We start from the raw sequence: 12,367 nt of genomic DNA on the forward strand, positions 1-12,367 counted from the left end.
AGATTAAAAAAATGTCAGGCGTGATCATCTGTCCATGGTGAGATAATGGCAAATATCTTTTTACTTTTTTCTCTTTGTGTGTTTGCATTTTTTTTTACATGTAAATATTAATAATCATGAAAGATAATGAAGTTTTTTTCATTTTGGGGGAGAGGGGGACTAGAAAAAGGAGAAAATCCAGAGGATGAGGGAAAGGGTTCAATGATGGAAACTTACAAAGTTCCCTTGACTAGCGAGCAGGCCCCTGGTCCCTGCTGCCTTCCACAGCCAGGCCAGCTGCCATCCTCCTCCACTTGGAGAAGAAACAAAGCCACTGATGGCCAGCGATGCAAGAGTGGAGAGACAGCTGCCAGAGAGCTTCCTCTGGTGGCCTCTTAGTCCTGGATCCCTCGGAGAAGTCATTCCCTACCCGGAATCCCCATACAGCCACTAATCTTAGTATCCATTTTTCAGGTGAGCAAACTGAGGCTCAGAGAGGTGCCCTCACCTCTCCGTTGGGGGTCATTTCTGCAATGAGGGGGCAGGAGGCAGACCCTGGTTTTAGTGACTGATGGTCAAGTCCCTGAGTTCTCATTTCAACATGTATTTGGAGACACCTGTATTTTCTGCTATACCACTCTGCTGAAAAACTTCTCCAAAACAATAGCAAGTTTCCTCTCCCTTTAAAAAAGAGTTTCATTTAAAAAAAAAAAAAAGTTTGAGAGGGAATGGTTTAGGTGTGGGTGTCTTGATTCATATTTTACATGCAACAGTTCAGCCCTTGCATGTGGTCAACAATGTGATGCAGGCAAGCTGATCACTTCTGTAATACATACAGACTCAGTAAACCTCCAACTGTGCAAGGGATTATCAAGGCTTAGCAATACACTAGCCCAAAACTGCATTAGGGTGGAAATGACCATGGCCTTTACATTTTTTTTTTTTTAATGCTTATTTTTGAGAGAGAGTGAGAGCACACGCATGAGAGGGAGACACAGAATCTGAAGCAGGCTCCGAGCTGTCAGCACAGAGCCCGATGCGGGGCTTGAACCCACAAACTGTGAGATCATGACCTGAGCTGAAGTCCGGGACTTAACCAACTGAACCACCAGGAGCCCAACTACGGTCCTCAAATCCTGGCTCTGCTCCTTTCTCTCTCATTACCCGTAGCTGTGTAACAAGACATCTCCAAACTCAGTGACTTAATACAAAAGTTGATTGTTATCGTTCAATGGTGTGTGGATTGATTGGGCTCAGCTGGGTGATTCTCGCTCGAGGGTCTCTCGTACAATTGCAGTCAGGTGGTGACTGGGGCTGCAGTCACTGGTAGGTCATCTGGGCCGGATGCCCACCACAGCTGACTCCCATGGCCTAAACCCCAAGGATAATGAGAATGGGAGATGAGACATCAGCTCCCAGGGCTTTCAAAAGAGTCTTTGGAGAATGGGAGGCAGATGGACAAGTGTTATCTGATATAGCAGGGCAAGGGAAACTAGAAACTAAGTGCCTGCAGTGGGGGGAACTGAAGAGAAACTAGCCATTTCACTGGAAGCAATGCTATGCGGGAGCAGCCCATACTTGGCTCAGGAAAGCTGATCTGTAAAATTTCCAGAACATTCTCTTTGTGTTGTGCAAATACTATATAATTCTGTACCATTGCCCAACTCCTTTCTACCAAGGGGCTAAGTCTCAGGTCACCCATTTTAGAGACATTTCTTGAGCACCATACTTGTGTTCGACACTGTTCTGGGTACTGGGAAATACTGGTCAGCAGAAGACACAAACGGCCTGCCCGCATGGGGCTTACAGCCTATGGGGCCTAGGATAGGGATATTTATGAAATAATCATCCAAGTAAATGCATAATTAGCAATAATGGGCAATCATGATAGGCTTGGTGAAGGAAAAGTACACGAAATAGGTTTTTTGGTTGGGGAGGGGACCGTTTGGGGAAGGCTTTTAAATGACAGTCGTGTTGAGATGCAGGGGGAGAGGACTGCAGGAAGAGGTGCCTTCTGGGAGGCAGAAACAGCACGTGCAAGGACCCTATAGCGCGGAGAGGGAGGACCAGGCTGGTGAGAAAAAACAATACAGAAGCAGGGGGAGAACACGCAGGCCCCTGAGAATGATAGAAACCCAATTCACGCTGGCTTAAGAGGGTGGAGGGGAGAAACTTACTGGCTCCCATAAATGAAAATCCAGGGAACTCCAGACTTCAGGCTCAGCCTAAATTCGACTGGGCCCATCTGTTCCTCTATCAGCATCTTTTCCCGGTGGTTCCCCTCTAGGTATCCTGACAAGCAGAGCAAGAGAGCGAGCCACCCGCCACAGTTACCCACGCGGCTCTGGCTTGTGTCTCTTGGGCTCCCATTGGCTCAGCGGCCTATCCTTGGAGCGAATCAGTGAGCTGAGAGGGATGAGCTGTCCCGATTGGTCCGATCCATTCGTACCGCAACATGTGACCTGAAAGGTGGCTCCCGTGCGGCTGGTCGAAGCAGGCAGGTGAGGTTGGGCAAGGCTAGATTGCTGCGCAAGAGAAGTGAAGAAAACCCAACGATGGGCTGCTGGACGAGGATTCGGTTTTGTCCCGCGAATGTATCAGTGGGCTCACGGGTCGCGCCCTTTGCAAGAAGTATGTCCCTGTAAAGTTGTCGGGCAAAGGAAATGTCTTAACGCCATTTCATGAAGGATCACACAATTTATAACTCATAAATCGCGACGCTTGTATTCCCCAATTGTAAAATAAGAGGCTGGCTGCTTCTGGCTAGCTGCCCAACCTTTAATGAATGATTCCATGCCTCACGCTTGTGAAAAATCCAAAGCAGACTTGGAGATGCAATGTGGTATAGGGATCAGCATAATGCAGAGTTTGGTGCCAGGCCTCCTGGATTGCAATTCTCCTCCACTTAGTCATTTGTCAAGTCATTCAGTGTGGGTGTTTCAGTTCCCATAGGTATTAAAATGGAGAAGACAATCATGTCTACTTCACGCCCTTGTGAGGACTAAATACATTATGGTTAGTATATGGTAAGGACTTAAGAGGGCTTGTTTTGATACAGGGTAAGTGCTACATATGTATTTGCTTTGTTTGTTTGTTTGTTTGTTTGTTTGTTTAGGTAGGCTTCATACCCAGCGCAGAGCCCAATGCAGGGCTTGAATTCAGGACGCTGAGATCAAGACCTGAGCTGAGATCAAGAGTCAGAACTTCATGACTGAAGCACCCGGATGCCTCTGCATTTGCTATTATTATATTTAAAATTAAAATAAACCATATAAATATGGTTATATTTAGATTATAAAGAATTCAGGCAATGGATACCAAAAGCACCAATTCCTTTACAAAATAAAAGAAGAAAGATTGGGGTGCCTGGGTAGCTCAGTCAGTTAAGTGACTGACTTTGGCTCAGGTCATGATCTCAAGAGCCCTGCATCGGGTTCTCTGCTGTCAGCGAGGAGCCTGCTTCGGATCCTCTGTCTCTCTCTCTCCAAAATAAAAACAAACATTTATTTATTTTTTTTTAATTTTTTTTTTAACGTTTATTTATTTTTGAGACAGAGACAGAGTATGAACGGGGGAGGGTCAGAGAGAGAGGGAGACACAGAATCGGAAGCAGGCTCCAGGCTCTGAGCCATCAGCCCAGAGCCCGACGCGGGGCTCGAACTCATGGACCGTGAGATCGTGACCTGAGCCGAAGTCAGACGCTCAACCGACTGAGCCACCCAGGCGCCCAAAACATTTAAAAAATATAAAAGAGGGGCGCTGGGTGGCTCAGTCGGTTGAGCGTCTGACTTCAGCTCAGGTCACGATTTCACAGCTCATGAGTTCCAGCCCCACGTCGGGCTCTGTGCTGACAGCTGGGAGCCTGCAGCCTGCTTCAGATTCTGTGCCTCCCTCTCTCTCTGCCTGAACCCACTCGCATGCTGTCTCTGTCTCTCTCAAAAATAAATAAACTTCAAAAAAAAATTAAAATTAAAAAAATAAAAAATATAAAAGAAGACAGGTCAACAAAGGAAATAAAGATACCAACTGATTGTTTACTGCATGGCAGGAATTGAGCTACAAAGCTCTGCAGGTAGCACTTAATCCTCATAACCCTATGAGATAGATGCTACTGTCATTTTCATTTTTCGGATGAGGAAATTGAGGCTCAGAGAGGTGAAGTGACTTTGCCCAAGGTTACAAGCCACTAAAGACTTGAACCCAGACATTTGTAATTCCAAACCTTTGCTTTCACAGCCACCGCATCCCAGGGGTCCAAAGAGGCTCAGCCCCGTCCACCTCCCCGCCCCTCTTGCCAGCACGGCCCCACCTCTCTAGCCTGCACCTCCCCCGCGCCCCCTCCCCGCTCCTCCCCTCGGGTGGGCCCCGCCCACGGCCCGCGAGCCAGGTGCCTCCGCAATCCCTGCTCCCGGCCCCGCCCTCTGCCCCGCCCACAGGCCTCGCAGTCGCCGTGGACGCCGTTCTTGCGCATGGAGTCGCCATTTTGCTCCTAGAGAAGCCGCCTGGAGAGCCGGCGCTTTCTTCCTTCGGCAGCCGAGGCTGCGGCGGGGCCGGGGCTGGGGTCGGGGCCAGGTAGGCGGGCGGGAGCCAGCGACGAGTGGCGGCGCGGACCGGCGGGCTCCGGCAGTGCGGGGCGCAGGTGCAAGGGGCGGGGAGCCCCGCGGCGCCGGCTGGCGGACGGGTCGCGCGGTCCCGGGGCGGCGGCTGGGCGGGGGGGGTGGGGGGGGGGGATACGGCGGGGCGACCCCGGGCTCGCGCCCGCAGCCGCCCCCTCCTCCCTCCCTCCCTCCTCTCCTTCGCGGGGCCCGCGGGGCTCGGGCCCGGCGCGCGGCCCCGGGTGACCCAGCTCCGGGCGCCTTTGGGAGTCGAGCCCTAATTACGGGGCCGGCGGCTCAGAAAACGAGCCTCCAACCCAGCCATCTCCAGCCCCTGGTCTGACACGGCCCCTGATTCCAAGTTGACTGGCCTTGCTAGTCGCGGACCATTTCTGTTCTTCTCTGGCCGGTTGTTTTTTTTTTTTTTCCACCCAGAGCTCACCCAGCAGAGGTTGAGGGAGGACCTCGATGTGATTTTCAGATACTATTTGACTTTAAAATGTTTTTTCCCCAGCATATTGCCTTGACGATAGGGTTTTCCCCCCTTTATTTTAATATTGGCGCAGTTTGGGTGTTTAGCTTTTATAAAGAATAAGGAAATGCAGACTGGGGATTTGGAGCATGAAGAAGTGTGATTTCTTACGCTTAGAAGATTTAAATGAGCAAATAAAAATAATTCAGCCACATCATTGAACTCCGCTAAATCCTACCCTTCTTCCTGCCCGTGTTCCTACCCTGACCCGGTCTATACCGTGATTACCCAGTTTTGATTAGCAGAGAGGAAATTCTGCGCTTATTCACTTAACATAAGCACTGTACAGAGTCCTGGATATTTACCGTTTTTATTATGTTGACTATATATTTCCGAATTTTACTTAATTACCCCATTATGGATGCTTTCTATCTGTCCAGTGTTCCTCTTAAAAAGAAATCTTGCAGTGACCATCATTGAACATATATGGCTTGTTCTTTTCTTTCCCTGGTACAAATGACCAAAAGGGGAAATACTAAAAGTTATGTGTTGTGTTCTTTCTTCAACACCTGGTATAAATTGTATTTCAAACAAGGCCTGTCTAGACATTTAAAAAAATCTGGGTGTTTGTCTGATTCTGCTGTGATGCTGAATTCAGCATGGGAGTATCATCATTTTCTGTGCTGTTGCATACAACTGTCTGCTACAAGTCAGACTGAAACTCAGCTGTCGTCAGCTGCTTAGAAGCCGCACAGCCTTGAGCACGTTTCTTAATCTCCGGCCTCATTTCCCCGTGTGTAAAATGGGTCCACAAGAAAGCAGGTCCACCTGCTTTCTTGAGTTGCCGTAAGAATTCAGAGCACCTAGAAAACAGCGTTAGCTGTAAGAAAACCTGCTGCTGGAGAGACGGGCAAAGAGCCTGGGGTCACAGAGACACGGAAGATTAATTCGGCTTAGGTTTTGCCCTAATTCTCTTTGGTACTGATATAAAAAGCAGTTGTTTTTGAGCGAGGTATGTCAGCAATAAAAATAATTGTTTGCATCTTATGATGCTTTTTAGTTTGCAGACTGCTTTGAATACTATTTGTCAATTGTTGCGACTCAGTGAGGTCAGGCTTTATTCAACAACTGTTTGTTACTTTGGCAAACACTGTTGCGCCCCCACGTGCCAGGTACTAGGCACTGGATATACAGCAGAGAATATAATGGTGGGGAAAAAAAAAAAAAAAAATCTCTGCTGTCCTGAACCTTCGGTGCTGGTGGGGGAAGCTGATCTTGCCAAACATCTATCTCTGTTGTCAGGAAGGGAAGGGCCAAGCCACCTACCCAAGAACGGGTCGCTAGTAACCACGGAAGGCAAGCCCGGGATTTCACACTTACTCCGGTGTCTTTAGAAAGGAGGTGTTTGCAGGGGATGCTTTGGAGGGAAAGCATCACACTTTAAGGCAAGCCTTCCTCATCTGAAATGCGGAAAAGTGGTTTTGGAAGGACTGCTGGCAACATCCAAAGCGAGTGGTCTTTCAGTGTGGATTCATTCGGGAGACTTCATAGATTGTCCAGTCTCATTCAGAGAGGAGTAGGGTTTGCTTTTCGAAAGGTACTGAGAGCCTCGGAAAAGGACGTGTTTTCATATGTGTTATAAATAATTCTCACACATTCTGGGGTAAATTTAGGATAAATGTAAAAGCAGCTGTAGTTTACAGGGTTGCAGAGCAGGGAGAATGGGAGTGCTCTCTTCACTTTCCATTTCACGCTAAAGCTTTGTGGTAATGAGCCTTCTGCCAGGCCCCATCCTGGTGATTATGTTTCTGAGGATAATCTCTAAAACTCACTTTTTTGAAGCTTGGTAAAGAGTACAACTTGAATTTCCAGTAGGGAAAAGGAGAACCCAAGCTAGCAACAGCCCTTAAGTTTGAACATCTTGTGCAGTGAGTAGGTGCAGAATATGACTGTCGATAACCATTTCCAAATGGATGCCCCTACCTGTGCCATTTTGATGGTGGTGGGTTTTGGTTATAGAAACGTGATGTCGGAAGACTTAGGACTTAAGAGACCACAGTCAGTGGTGAAGGGCATTCAAACTGTGACCAATGACGAAAGGCTGCAGGAAGTATCCTGGGGAAGAGAAGGCACAGAGGCAAGAGAGCCATCTTGAGATAGGTTGAGCACTGCCCAGTGGAAAAGGAATTTGATGTTTCCTGTAAAGTATCAAGGAAAGGACAAAGACCAGGAGGTGTTGAGGGCAGGGAGAGGAAGTTTAGCGTGTTCTAAGGAAGAATTTGGAATGATGGGCCCCTAGGATATGGGCCTTGGGCTCGAGCTGTTCAGGCACCTGGAGTGGCTCCTTGGCGGGAGTCCTGTAGATGGGCCTGGTTATCTCTCAGAGCTCTTCCTACCCTCAGATGCTTTCGTTCTGAGTGTTCCATGTCCTCTCAAGAACACTGGTACCTTAAGAAGCTTCTTATTTGAGGTTTGGGGAATGTAACAAGATGGCCAACATATGCATGTAACCGCACTTGTTCAGTAGAAAACCAAAACCTTGAAAGGGGATACCAATGTAGCTAGCTTCCATTTACCAAGCAGATCCTCTGTGTGGCACACTGTGTTAAGTGCTGTACAGAAATTAATTTTACAGCAACCCTGTAAGGTCACTTTACCCTAAGGCTAAGAGAGACTCATTCATACAGAACCTCGCAGTGAGTCGAGCCCAGATGCAATCGTGAATTTGACTCCAAAGCCTGTATTTATAACTACAGGAGAATGAGTTTTTATTGTTTCCGTCTCCAGACCTGTGCCATCTGTTCCTAAAGACAGACATAGCATTGGTTGAGAGATGGTGTTGGAAGATACTTAAGATCTCTTCCAACTTTGAGTATTGATGACTAAATACATTCTTTTTTTCATCTGTACCAGCCACTCTGGCCCACACTGCCCTAAAGCAGGTGTCAGCAGACTTTCTGTGGAGGCCCAAATGATCAGTGTTTTCAGTTGTATGGCCTGTACTCAACTCTATCATTGTATTCATAGACAGTTTGTAGGCAGTGAGCATGGCTGTGTTCCAATATGATTTTATGTACAGAACGAGCATTTGGAGGGATCTGGTTTGGCCCGTGGGCTGTAGTTGGCTGATCCCTGCTCCCGAGCCACTTTCCATTGTAGGTATCCTCGTTGGTCTCCTTAGGGCTTTGGTCATTTGTGCATGTGTTTGTGTTTGGAATTCATACACTGTAGGTCAGTTTTCATTGTAGTGCTCCATTTTTCCCATCACGGGATGCCCCATAAGAGGCACCCTGGGGAAATGTGCTCTCGTAGCCTGCTGGTGCGTCCGTACCTATAAATTGCCCTGCCCCAAGGACCCAGTGGTTCTTGCAATTACAGCAGAGACACACACACGTGCGCTAGGAGCCCTGTTTAGGATGGTGACCCGCTACATGTGCCATCTCCACACCATGGAGTACGCGAAGCAGTTCAAAAGTATATTTTGTAAATATACAACCCCCGGGTTGTCAAAATACATCGTTTAACAAAAAAGATTATAGATAAATTTGCACAATGATTTTTTTTACATTAGAAAGGTATTTTTGTACATATTTTTTTATGGGGTGGGGGTCGCATGTGAATGGGTACAGGTCAGGTGGTGGCCGTACCAAACTGATAAGAACTGTCCGTTCCTGGGGACGTGGGTGGGAAGGAGCCTGGGATTGGTGCTAGTGACGTTAGCCTAAACATCAAGTTTCAGTTCCTCACAAGGAGAATGTGTGTGTGTACCAGTGTAATTAAAATTTAAGAGTAACAAGAAAGATCCGCTTGGCTTCGGTCCCTTTGTAATCTTCCTGGAGCCATCAACGGAGGAAATGCAGTGGGCTCACCGGGCAGGTCCCCCGCCCCGTGGCCTGCTAGGTTATTGCTACGGCATCTAGTCCTGCACCTTCCTTGCGTGATAAGGACTCAGCCCAGAGAGTGGAGGAGCACATGAACGGCCCGTGGGATTACCACCTCGGCTCTGATGACTCTCGGGCCGGGGGTTTTTCTGTTTGTGCCCTGCTGCCTGTCAGTCGGGTGGTTGCTTTTCTTCCCTTTGGGGTTATTATTTGGTCTCAGCCTTGTGTTCCAGTTCAGAAAAACTTAAATGCCAAGGTCCAGCTTAGACATGACTCAGGGCATCAGAGAGGCAGCTGGCAGCCAAGGGGGAGGTTTGGGGGGTAAATAGTTATTATAGGAAAAGCTGGGCACAGATGGGCTATTTATTCATCACTGAAGGATCGATCAGTCCATGTCCTTGCTAATGGCTCTGCCATTTTTCTGTGTGTTAATCCAGGAGGAATTTTGTTGTCAGAGAATAAAAGGAGGTTGTCCATAATTGACTTTAAGCAGCAAACAGTAAAACACTGAGCTCTTCAGCTCCGCCTTTCTTGTAAGTTTATCGTTTGTTCCCAGTGGTCATGAAAACTAATTAAATCATGCAGTAACATTTTTCCATAAATCCGGAACCCTGAAATCCAAATGAACTTTTTATTTGTCCATACATATATTTAATATAAAAGATTCCATCATGGCGAAAACTAATTTCCTTCAGCTTAAGTCATTTGCTAGTAAAAAAAAAAAAAAAGTTCATTCAGGTGAATTTCATATTCTGTGGCGGTTCTTAATATACTTTTAATCCTTCTAGGCTCTGAGAATTGGAAAACCAAGAAGGTTTTGATGTTTTGTGTGGCGCCACCTGAATTAGAAACCAAGATGAACATAACGAAAGGAGGTCTGGTGTTGTTTTCAGCAAATTCTAACTCCTCGTGTATGGAGCTTTCAAAGAAAATTGCTGAGTGAGTACTTCGTGCCATTAAAATCCATATTCAGTATGTCATGTTGTAAGAAAAAATTTTTTTTTTTTTTTTTTTTTTTTTTATTTTTTATTAGAAAAAATTTTTTTTTAAATTTTTTAATTTATTTTTGAGACAGAGAGAGACAGAGCATGAACAGGGGAGGGGCAGAGAGAGAGGGAGACACAGAATCTGAAAGAGGCTCCAGGCTCTGAGCGGTCAGCAGAGAGCCCGACGCGGGGCTCGAACTCATGGGCCGTGAGATCATGACCTGAGCTGAAGTCGGACGCTTAACTGACCAAGCCACCCAGGCGCCCCGAAAAATTTTTTTATGTTTATTTTTGAGAGAGAGAGAGGCAGAGGCAGACACAATCTGAAGCAGGCTCCAGGGTCTGAGCTGTCAGCACAGAGCCTGATGCGGCCTCGAACTCACAACCCGTGAGGTCATGACCTGAGCTGAAGTCAGATGCTTAGCTGACTGAGCCCCCCAGGCTCCCCTCCTTATACTTTTCTGATGATCACTTCAAGTATGATGATCATTTCGAGGAGCCAATGGAGGTGAAGGTTCTTCATTTCTTCCAGTCACAGGCGCCCTCATTATGTCATGTTTTAAATTTGACTATCGGAATAGCAACTGATTGTTAAACTTGAGAACAGATGTTTTGTAGCTGGTCTGTGTATCGTCTGTATATTAAGGGCTAACTTTTTTTGTGAACTGTCGTAACTCCCTACACGTTCGTTCGGCAGACATTTATCGAGTCTTTATAAGTGCCAGGGATTGTGTTAGGTGCCGCATACGTGGAGAATTACTTGCGTATGAAGAGCAATGAAGTGTATTCTGTATGAACATAGTTTACATAGATTGTAGTTCAGTCTAGTTTTAGTTATTTATTAAATAAAGTTTGAACCCCCTACTATGTATTAGACCTTGATCTAGATATTGGGGATTAACGGTGAACTGAATAGTCAGGATCCTTCTATGTAGTAGGGGAGCCAGACAAGAAGAAAGTCAACAAAACAAACAAGAGAATTTCAGGTGGCGATGGTGTGAAGAAAACGGGATGAAGGGAAAGGTTTGTGCAGGTTGTTCTGTTTTAGCTCAGGTGCCTTTTAAGCCCAGGGGATGGTATGTGAATTGGGAAACCCTCCAGGCAGAGGGAACAGAAGGTTCAAAGGCAGGAGGGGTTGGTGTAGCCCAGGGACAGGCTCGATCAGGCTAAGCTGGCCTCCAGAGGCCTTCTTGGGGAGGCGTGGGGTGGGGGTTAGGTAACGCAGCGACAGACAGTATCGTATCCACTTTCAATTTTATAGTAAGAGTGCCTCTGTTTTATTTCGCTTTGTCTCATTTTTAATCAATTTATGAATCATCCTTAAATAGTAAAGATGTTGAGTCGATTTTATTTCTATTACCTTTTCAGCTTTTTCCCCCTTTTCTCTTCCCTAGGCGGCTGGGGGTGGAGATGGGCAAAGTGCAGGTTTACCAGGAACCTAACAGAGGTGAGCTATCTCAGACATGCGTGTGATGTTGATCTTTTTGTGGAATGTGACGTTCTGGCTCTGTCCTTCATCCTCTGCTCTTAAAATAGTTGGACCCAGCGGCCAGTTATTTCCGCCTGCGGGAAGTCCAGCGGGCAAGGGGGCGAATACAACTGGACATAGACCATCTGGGGGCTTGAACTCCAGTTCTCAGACCTCATTCAGTAAAGACTGCAGACATGCACGCAGCTGGCCCACTGAATGGAAATCTAGCTCAGCAGTTGTGTGAATTTGTGTCCCCTTAGGTGGGATGAGAAAGCCCTGTGTGGCCACGGTGTTAACTGGTTGCCATTCTTTATTCCCCATAAATTGCCGTTAGGAAATGCTTTTGTTAATTGATTTCCGTCATTACATAAACACCCCACATTGTGCACTCGTTCACGTGTTACTTACTCTTTGTAATTTCTGTAGAAATGGTGGATATTTGAAATTATCCTAGCAGGAATGATGGACAGCTTACCAGGACCCGAGGGTCAGACGACTTATCCTTGGCGAGTTATTTAATTTTTCTAAACTGCGAATGATTTGTGCTGCTTTGAGGATTTAATGGGATAATTTGTGTGCCTTTGCACCGCTTGGTGCGTAGTAGGTGCTCGGGAAACACTGGTTCCCTGTCCTTTTCCACTGTAGGATTTTGGCAGTTACCTAAATATTGGGAGAACTTACAAGACGCTTTGATGAAAAGGCACAAATTTGTTTCCCCCCTGTTTATTTCTGCCATCACTGCCACCTTTTTCCTGCCTCCCAAGATCCCCCATGTGGCTTCAGTAGGAAAAATGTGTAATTGAAGAAAATACGCAGGGAGAGTTTGGAGAAGGGTCTGCTGCTAAAGCAGATTGCGTGATGCCCTTTGTGTAGCCTGGAAGGGAGGGTTAGGGAGAGCTGGTGGTGGGAGTCTCGTCCCAGGAGGAAAGTTCGTCTGCCCTCTGGGTTCCTGCCTGAGGGTGGGGAGAATACTTGGTGTCTAT

The 12,367-nt window shown here is 46.9% G+C and overlaps 1 protein-coding gene across 2 annotated transcripts in view; it reads left to right on the forward strand.

Moving 5' to 3' along the window:
* Window positions 1-4,411: 4,411 nt before the first annotated feature.
* Window positions 4,412-12,367, forward strand: part of PRPSAP2 (phosphoribosyl pyrophosphate synthetase associated protein 2) — a 46,411-nt gene continuing 38,455 nt past the window's right edge. Inside the window, exons 1-4 of one of the 2 annotated variants that reach the window (XM_053892411.1) lie at window positions 4,412-4,551; window positions 9,365-9,460; window positions 9,716-9,866; window positions 11,308-11,360. In XM_053892411.1, the coding sequence (XP_053748386.1) occupies window positions 9,748-9,866; window positions 11,308-11,360 (172 nt within the window). In that variant the 5' untranslated portion in view covers window positions 4,412-4,551; window positions 9,365-9,460; window positions 9,716-9,747. The remainder of the gene's footprint in view (window positions 4,552-9,364; window positions 9,461-9,715; window positions 9,867-11,307; window positions 11,361-12,367) is intronic. The other variant, XM_053892412.1, reaches the window with a different exon arrangement.

The sequence above is a fragment of the Panthera pardus genome, unplaced genomic scaffold, assembly GCF_024362965.1.
Source record: "Panthera pardus isolate Hobbes unplaced genomic scaffold, ASM2436296v1 HiC_scaffold_3, whole genome shotgun sequence".
Lineage (NCBI taxonomy): Eukaryota > Metazoa > Chordata > Mammalia > Carnivora > Felidae > Panthera > Panthera pardus.